The 9,874-nt window shown below is 38.2% G+C and overlaps 1 protein-coding gene and 1 long non-coding RNA gene across 2 annotated transcripts; one reads left to right on the plus strand and one right to left on the minus strand.

The window, feature by feature from the left end:
• The first annotated feature begins 49 nt into the window (after positions 1-49).
• Positions 50-2,077, plus strand: LOC140821083 (uncharacterized). Its single transcript, XM_073181493.1, has 6 exons — positions 50-352; positions 433-513; positions 767-802; positions 883-1,122; positions 1,206-1,347; positions 1,484-2,077. The coding sequence occupies exons 2-6, from the start codon at positions 496-498 to the stop codon at positions 1,924-1,926; spliced, it is 879 nt and encodes a 292-aa protein (XP_073037594.1). The 5' UTR covers positions 50-352; positions 433-495; the 3' UTR covers positions 1,927-2,077.
• Positions 1,995-2,839, minus strand: LOC140821085 (uncharacterized). The gene is made up of 3 exons (XR_012115636.1): positions 2,604-2,839; positions 2,406-2,469; positions 1,995-2,107 (listed from the first exon to the last, which is right to left on the minus strand). It is a non-coding gene; the product is annotated as an uncharacterized lncRNA (long non-coding RNA).
• Positions 2,840-9,874: the final 7,035 nt, after the last annotated feature.

Raw genomic sequence — 9,874 nt, forward strand, 5'->3', positions numbered from 1 at the left:
ACCCGCATAGATAGGATGGAATAAACCCTATTAGCCGCATACTCGTTTGTAGGATTGATTTTTAGTAATTAATGTGATTAAAATTCACATTAGACGAAGATTTTCGAATGAGATTCTCCTCCCTCCTGCTGTCCACAGTTGTCGCAGATGATATATGTAGACTGCTTATTTGGCTTGTTTTCGTCCCTTTTCCTGCTCAGTCAAGGAGAAATGGTTTTGTGTCTGATCTGCATTTGCCTCCGATCCTGTTTTTTGGTCAAATATCATTTGATTGGTGGGCTACTTTTTCTTCAGATTTATTCCTGAGAGAGCTACATCACTTGCTTTTTCTGTTCTTTGTGAGATAGTCAAGGTCAGTCTTTTTGCAATATTTGCATGTGGAAACAGTGGCAAATCGAACAATAACTTATGAGCACAAGATTGTATTCACAGGAGCTAAGGGCTGGGTTATATCCGGTAGTCTTTTCTTCCTTTTCAGGTGGTTCTAAAGCTTGCATGTATAAGGTTTTCCAGGTAAAGTCACTACATGGGCATTTTCACGACTGATACATGCAAAAAATTGTCTGTAAATTATGTGTTGCTTCTTTTCCATTCACTAATCATTCTTAAACTATTTCTCTGACGACTGTCTCACATGTCTTTTCAATTAAGCCTCACATCACTCTGACGATGAAGTCACTTCACTTATACGTAAAATAGGACTAAAAAATACCCTCTTCTTGTTCTGGATGTTGCATGTCTATGATTCTTCTTCTAATGGATGCAGGTTATTGAAGGACGTTCTGAAGTTGAGCTAAATCTGGTAGATTTTGTCCCTGGTCTTCTACCTATTCTGTGTATTGAGGTTACCCCCTTTTATTGAACTATTTGTGTCACTTAAAGGATGATAGTAGATTGATTCCAAGCTGCATGTCAGGCCAGATCTATGATTCTGATCCTGTTGATTTTGTTCATGATTTGGGTGCCCGATTTGATTTACACCGTTCCATGCTCAGAATGCCTGGTTCGTCAAAGCTGCTATTTTTGTTTGCAAAAGGTGTTACTTCAAGCTTGGATGCTTTATTCCTCATCAGGTTTGGATCCCAAAATGCAGAGTACTGGCAAACTCTTTACTCGTCAGGTGTAAGTTACCAACCGGCCCATGCTTGTTCAAATCATTTCTCGATCTTTTGCTCTCACCCTTCTATTCTTTTACCTTTTTCCAGGGTTTGGGCGTCCCCTTTCTCATTTTAAGCTCAAAAAGTGATAGTGTTGCTCCATATTCAACTCTCTGCAACTTTGCCCAGCATTCACAGGATGTGGGGGGTAATGTAAAAATTGTGAAGTGGACCACCTCTGCCCAACTAGGTGTTAAAAGTCTTAAACCAGATGTCTGCCATTGTCTTAAATTTCCACTGCTACTCAACTTTCTTTTAATTTGTTGCTAATTATATTTTTTATTTTTATTATGCATCTCACCTATTTGTTCTATTACGTGTTACAGGTCATTACAAGTATCTAACAATGCAACAAACATCTGCTATAGCACAGTTGCTTGAGCAAGCAGTTTCAGTTTTCTCCCAAAAAAATACAAAAAAACTTGGAGAAAAATCTCGGACAGACTATATGCATGATGTAATCTCTGATTTGATTTGCAATCTCCAGAATGCAGCAGTTGACTCGAATCAAAGCTTCCTAAGAGTTGCTCTGTGGCCAAATGACCACTTCTTCCTACCAAGTTCATCTGCTTATCATAACAACAAAGAATTCGGGTCCTTAAAGGAGGATAAAAAAGAGAGGTCTTCTTTACGCTCAAGTCCTTGTATGCACACCAACAGTGTTCTTGGCCAAGTACTTTTTAATATCTGTGTCCCTAAAACTGTTGAAGGTTGGGATATTAAATTTTCAGGTGCCCATGATCATTACTGTTGGACGTCGACATATTAGGCTGCGAGCATGAACCTTTAATTGACGTCCTCAAGTAACTATCATATGCTTCCTCGGTCTCTTTCCTACTCTCATATCCTTTGAAACAAGCCCCAGGAAATCTACAAACTTCGGCGTTTGCTTCAGACCACTTGTCGTACACACCACATTTCCGTCCAACAAAAACTACATAGGTTTTAGGCTGCAATCAAAAACATTTGAGCACAAAACCTGGTACAGTGTACAATATATATACGTACAACGCATTCGTTTGAACTAATGAAGAAAATTTTTTAACAAGAAAAAAATATTTCTCGAAAACACATTTAGTGGAGTGCAATGAAACCGTTTGAATGCTACTGTGGAGAAATTAACATAGCAAACATAATTTACACATAAGACTGCAACAACCAACAAAAATTGGTTCCCAGATGCGCCTCCCAAAATGAATAATATATGTAAATCCAGTTGGCAAACATATTAGAGTTAGAACACATCACCATCTTCTCGATTAGCTATACTTTACAAGTAGGCAGTGATCTTCACTGAAGTCGGTACGAAATCCTGAGAACACGTTCACAACCTTCAAATTACCACGAAAGAAAACCTGATATAGTATAAAACCTGTAATTGGTGGAATAAAAATTCTACAGAGATATGCGCGAAACAGATCAGCACTGATTCTTCAAAAAAAGCACCTTTCCAGTCGTCCTCCGTCGACCCAGCTTCGCGAAGCAACGATGAAGAAATCAGAACTCGGGTTACGATTTCCCCATTTGAATTTGGACGTTAGGGTTTGGATTTGGGTTGAGGAAAAAGTCGTGACTCAAATCTGTAGCACACTTTTTGGCCACTTCAGTACACTCGGATTTAGTTTCTGTAAACACATATTTTATCTTATTTATATCTACAAAAATGCATATTTAAATATCAATGGGGGCATTTTTGTCATTACATTGAATTGAACAGAAATAATCAATCATTTAAAAATCATACCAAACAACATGTTCTTTATCAAACCATATTATTAATTCATATCTCTCATTTTTTAATCACTCCGATAACTAATCATTTAATTATCCTATCACTCCTACCAAACGTAGCCTATGGGATTGGACAATCCTCCTCTCTTGAGCTAGCTTTTGGGGTTGAGTTAGGTCCAAGTTCCAATCTTAACATCCTCTCTTGAGCTAGCTTTTGGGGTTGAGTTAGGTCCAAGTTCCAATCTTAACATATAAGGATTGTCCAATCCCATATATGCCACTCAAATGTTATTTATCAAACCGATGTGGGACAATTAACACACCCCTCTCACGCCCAGAAATGAACATCTGGAGCGTGGAGTTTACAAATGACCCAATTATGGGCAGAACGGGTGGCCTAATTATTGGCAATCCAACACATAACGGTGGAACCTGGGCTCTGATACCATGTTAAGATTGGAACTTGGACCTAACTCAACCCCAAAAGCTAGCTCAAGGGGGGAGGATTGTCCAAGCCCATATATGCCACTCAAAGGTTATTTATCAAACCGATGTGGGACAATTAACACACCACCGAGACAGTCTCACGGATCGTATTTTGTGAGACATATCTCTTATTTGGGTCATTCATGAAAAAATGTTATTTTTTATGCTAAGGGTATACTTTTTATTGTGAATATCGGTAGAGTTGACCTTTCTCACAGATAAAAATTCGTGAGACCGTTTCATAAGAGACCTGCTCTAAATTAGAATGCATCCCTATTCCTCCCATGTAGGATGGAATCAACCCATGTTTATGATGTTTTGCCACGTGTCTTATGGTTCTCTCATTTTTTGGCCACATGATGTGTCACCATTTCGGTCCGATTATTTGGGAAATTCGGTTTTCAAATTAAAAAAAAAATCGATTATATCGGTTCGGTTACGATTTTCAAAATTTTGAAACCGGTTAACCTAATTAACCGATATAATAAATAATATAATAAATAATATTCTTTAATAAGTTTTTATTATTTATTAATTTTTATATGTATTTTATTTTTAATTTTAAAATCGATATAATATGTATTAATTGTGTTCAAACAAAACTTATACATTTGTGATGTGTGTGATTTTATGTTTTTATGCATCTTTGTAGACTGTAGTGTTCAATAAAAATTACATATATAATTAACGTTAAATCAATTTTTTTTTAAAACTAATCGGTTCCTTCGGTCACCGACCGAATTAACCGATTTTAATTCGGTTCGGTTTTCATCGGTTATGAAAATTAATTCGATCGGTTCGGTTATGACTAAATGTTTCGGTTCGATTCGGTTATGACTAATTCGGTTCGGTCGGTAACTGAACCGACCGAATGCTCACCTCTAACCTACTACCCACAAGTAATCTTTATTTTTTTGACCAAACTTCGATGCATGAACATGTTGCAATACTATGTTAAAAATAAATTAATAAAAAATACTATGATACGTACGGATCATGAGCATGTGATAAATCTGTATTTATCGAATAGTAAGTATATTTAAAAGTTCTTTAAAGGGATAAAATTAAAATATAGAATGTTTTTCAGTTTGTATATAAAGATATAGACTTACATAAAAATTTAAGTTTTTATTTTAAATATAATATGTTAGGATCGGTTGATTGGTTAAAAAGTGTTTAAACGAGGGTTGAATAAACACTCACGAATTTATATCATTTTCGAGTGAAGTATCAGTTTTGTGGCAAAATGAAACTTAGGAATCTTTTCAGTCAATGACAATTGCGGAAATAAACTGACTGAAAGATAGAATAAATAACTGAAAGAATAACACGAAGATTTATGGATGTTCGGAGAAAGAATAACTCCTACGTCACCCCTTCTATCACAAAGATATGATATGCACTAAAGACTTTGATCGATACAAAACTTGTACAGACCCACTTCAGTTTGGACTTAACACTGCCAAGACTGAAACTCTTAGTTTATTTAAATATCACTCAGTTCTTCGACTGGACTTAGCACACCTGATCTAGTTTAGATCAAAATAAACAATATAATGATTTGTGCTTCTAAGCTCGAAAAGTAGCCTCAAATGCTACGAATGATTCTGATAAGTGTGAGCTTTTTTATTCTCAAAAAAGAGTAATGATTTCAGTATGGTAACGACAAGCTTGAGAGAATAGATAGATCGTGTTGATTTTAAAGTTGTTTCTCAACTGCTCTTCTCACCTATTTACAGGCTTCTCTTCAACGGTAACAATAAATAATATTTGAATATTTATATTCGTTGAATGCCACGTCAATATTCTTCTGACATTCGTACACTGTAAACTCTGAAATGCGGTGTTTCACTACGAGCTGCAGTCTGCTTTGTACTGTTGTCGGTTGAATGTTTTTTTCAATTGATGACGTGTACAGCTGAGTGATTAGCTGTAAGATCACAACTGAATATGTCATCTGATCAGTTTCCAACTGATCAGTCAGTTGTCTTTGTAAGTTCAGTTCAGCTGGTTTCAGTTGCCTTCAATAAACTGCACATTAATCTTCAATTAGGCAACTCAGTTGATTTAAGTGTGATCAGTTTATTCCAATAAATTAATCTCTTAGTTTGTCAAACACCCGAAATTAAGTTTCCAACATAATATTTCTCCACTCTAAATTCAGGACACATATATATAACCAACCATTGTGAAAGTATTTTAAAATATATAACATTTATAAGTAACCGCACACACATTTTGCTTATCACATGATATAAGCAAATTTTTTAATAAAATATATTTTAATATCTGTTAGTTAAATTATTTTAAGAAACTAAAATAAAATTTAAATTTTATACAATATTTTTTAAATTTATAATTTAATTAGATTTTTAAAAATCGAAAGGCTCATTTTGCTCGACATATATTTTAAAAAAGACAAAAACTTGTGTGAGACGGTTTCACGGGTTATTTTGTGAGACAAATATCTTATTTGGGTTATCCATAGAAATGATATCCTTCGTCTTCTTCACCAAACCTCGTGAATGAATGCTCCTTGTCAGATGTTTCAAATGTAGCTTTTTCATCAAGATTAATTAAAGAATGCTCTGTCACCTTTGTTTCAGTTCTCTTGAATCTTTTTCCTGCTAGAATTTAGTTTTATTCGAGTATTTCTTGAAGGGTTGTTATGTCTTCCTAACGGCTTCTCAAGTAAGCGTGGGATAACTAATGAATTTCAACTCTTTTGTTAGAGTTTGGACCACCATTATCTCTCATGTACACTAGTATTGGAAGAACTGATGGAAAAGGCGGACATTGGTGATCCGTGCATTCAAAATATTGGCCGACCGTACTTGGATATGTTGGTCGTCCCACAGCGACTCTACTAGTATTAGCGTATTGGATATGGCTAATAGACTTAGGACGTTCTTAGAAAGCTAAGATTTTGGGGGTTTGATGTAATGCCCGAGATTTTATATCATGTTAACCTGAATTATGGAGTATGAATTAATATGATTATAGCAGGGCCATTCCGAGAGCAAATTGGACAAAATACATGGAATATTTATTTTTGGGCCGAAGGGTTGGCGCCCGGGCGGAAGTTTTGACCGCCCGAGCGCCATTGAGTGAGGGAAGAGGCCCGAGCACCTCGCGCCCGGGCGGTAAGTTATATCCGCCCGAGCGCGAGTGAACAGAATGTCAGGGCCGAGAGTTTCGCGCCCGGGCGGAACTTTATGTCCGCCCGAGCGCGAGACGTGCGCTGTGAAAAATAAGCCACTTGGCTTAGGCAGGTGCGAGATTGTGTATATATATATATATACACATGCATTTCATTCCGGGAAAAGCAGGAAAAGGAAATCCGAAGGGAAATGAGCTTCTTGTGATTCAAGTTGCGATTGTGCGAAATCCGTCCGTCTGATTTTGAATCCGACTTCGGTATTGAGTTCCTAGCAACGTAGGCTACAACTGGACGTAAGTTTTGCTACGTTTTGACATGCTTTGAAATTATGATATTGTCAGAATTGAATAGGATTCAGATATGATGTTCTTGACATGTTAGACATCATAGAATCGAAGTCAGATTAAGAAATAGACTGATTATGGAATTGTTATGATTTTCTGATTATAATCAGTTAATACCGGACAGATTTGGATTATGGATTGATTATAGATTGTATTGGATATGGGTTATAGATTGTAACTATTATCTGGTGAATTGATATTGACGGGATATTGAAATTGTACCGTTATGCCGTTGATTTTGAATTAAATCAAGATTGATCAGATTGTTATGGAATTGACTGGTATATTGATATGAGATTATTGATATTGTCAGTACCAGACAGATTGTGAGTTCAGGACTTCGACTGAGCCAGGAACCGACGAAAGAAAGGTATAAGTCAATGTGGTATTGGGAGATGGACTTGAGTCGGTTTAGACTTGGGTTTCCCTAAATCACATACTTTATTTTATTGCATGGATATTTGCATTAAATTGGCTAATGTACTTGTTCTCTGGAATTTAGATGACAGGTATTAGACAAGTTATCTTGTGACAGAAGTGCCGGATAGTGGTGGTATCGCCACGGCACATTGCACTATGTCTCAAGATAGGATGCTAGCGATAGAGCTACAGTCCTTGACGGTTAGGTCAGGACACTGGATGTTTGGTTATATCGAGTAATGGAATATATTACGGAATTCGATATAGGAACACCATATTTGGTTATATCGAGTAAAGGATATTGGAATTCTTCTATTACGGAATTCGATATAGGAATACCAGGGCACTGGTTATATCGAGTAATAGAGATTATGGTTCCATCCTTTACGGAATTCGATATAGGAATACCACATCTGGAAACCGGGATCCCTAGACTAGGATTGAGTCTAGTCTGAATTATGATTGATGTCGACAGTTTGATTTGATATTGTTTATGTTTCAGATTTTGATACATATTCATGTTACCTGATTACATGCCTTATATTGTTTATATGATTGCATGTTTCATTGATTTATACTGGGGATTATATTCTCACCGGTATATCGGCTCTTGTCTTGTCTGTATGTGTACTTGACAACAGGTGGGACAGGATCAGGGTCCAGGAGATGAGGAGAGATCGTGATTAGAGTGGTGGCACCGGACTTGGACTAGAGATAGGGTTGAACACTTGATAGTAGTTGTCAAACCCTAGTTTGAATAAAGGTGTTGTAATACATGATTTGTATTGTATATACTGATATGTATATATGTTGTATGTCACTACCTTCCGCATTTTAAAAAAAAATTTAGACCCTGTTTATTATAATTGATTAATTAGTCCCAATCATTATTAAAAAGATGATTAGCGTCCGGGTCCCCACAACAGGTGGTATCAGAGCGATAGATCCTTTAGATTGAGATAGGAGCTAGTGAGCGGGGTAGAATGAGATTTTCTTTCCTTGCTTTTGATTGCTAGCATGTTTACTGCTTTAATACATGTTACCTGACTTATCTGCTATTGATATGGTATTGTGTATTATTGGAATGGATCAGCTGTAAGATGATCCAGGGAGGCTTGAAACAGGATTATTGTTGGAACTGCTAACCCTTTTGGTTATCAGATATGCCTCCGAGGAGAATGCCAGAACAGGGGAGTACCTCGAATCCTCCCATGGATGTGACACCTACAGCAATGGAGAAATTGCTGAAAAGGTTTCAGTCATTTCATCCACCGACTTTGAAAGGAACGGAGAACTCCGTGGAATGTGAAAGTTGGTTGGACGACATTGAATCACTGTTTGACTCTTTGGAGTATACTGAGGAAAAGAGGGTGAAACTGATAATACACCAGTTGCATGACGTTGCTAAACACTGGTGGATTACGACTAGAAGGGCATTGGAACAGAGAGGTACGGCCATTACCTGGAATGTGTTTAAGACTGAATTCTATCTACGGTTCTTTCCAGTTTCTTATAGGAAGGACAAGGGAGCCGAGTTTGCAAACCTGAAACAAGGCCAGTTGAACATTGAGGACTATGTGGCTAAGTTTTCGACATTGCTCCGATTTGCTCCTCATGTGGCGGGGAGTGATGAGGCTGTTGCAGACCAGTTCATAAATGGTCTAAATCCTGAAATTTTTACTCTGGTGAATACTGGGAGGCCCAACAACTTCACTGATGCCCTAAACAGAGCCAAGGGAGCCGAGACAGGCCTGATGAGGCAGAGAGAGGCTTCGTTTGTGCTTCCAGCACCGGGACCACAACCACCTCCTCGATTTGAAGGTGGCAGCAGCAGTAGTACCGGGAAGAAGGATTTCTTGAAGGCTAGAGGAAAGCAATTCAAGAAATCAGGGACTACCTCGTCCAGTTCGAGTGGCTCTAGACAGACCGGTCAGAGCCAGAGCTATGCAGGACCGTACTGTGGTACTTGTGGAGGGAGGCATTCCACAGATCAGTGCCGAGGAGTAGTTGGCAGCTGTCGTATCTGTAGACAGCAGGGACACTTTGCCCGAGTATGTCCCAGAGGAGTGCCCAGGGATCACAGGCAGCTGAGTCATCGGGATCCGTGGCTCAGGCAGGGAGACGATCTTCTGCCGTCCATTCCTTTCAGCCAGCACCGTCCACTCTGTCACAGCAGAGGCCAGGAGGGGGCCAGATCGTGAGCCAGCCTCCGAGACAGCAGGCCAGAGTTTTTGCTTTGACCGAGGAGCAGGCACAGGATGAACCCGATGATGTAGTTGCAGGTAACTGTTTTATTTCTGGTTATCCTGCTTACGTACTGATTGATACTGGTGCATCACATACTTTTATGTCTGAGCGATTTGCTTTAATGCATTCATTGCCTGTTGAGTCCTTAGCTACGGTAGTATCTGTCACGTCTCCGTTAGGAATAGGTTTGATATCGGTGAAATCTGTGAAACCTTGTATACTGCAGTACGATGGACATACGATTGAGCTAGACTGTATTGTGCTTGGTTTATCTGATTTTGATTGCATTATCGGTATCGATATGTTGGCCAAGTACCGAGCTACAGTTG

This window comes from Primulina eburnea, unplaced genomic scaffold (assembly GCF_022965805.1).
Source record: "Primulina eburnea isolate SZY01 unplaced genomic scaffold, ASM2296580v1 ctg3_ERROPOS3189059+, whole genome shotgun sequence".
Lineage (NCBI taxonomy): Eukaryota > Viridiplantae > Streptophyta > Magnoliopsida > Lamiales > Gesneriaceae > Primulina > Primulina eburnea.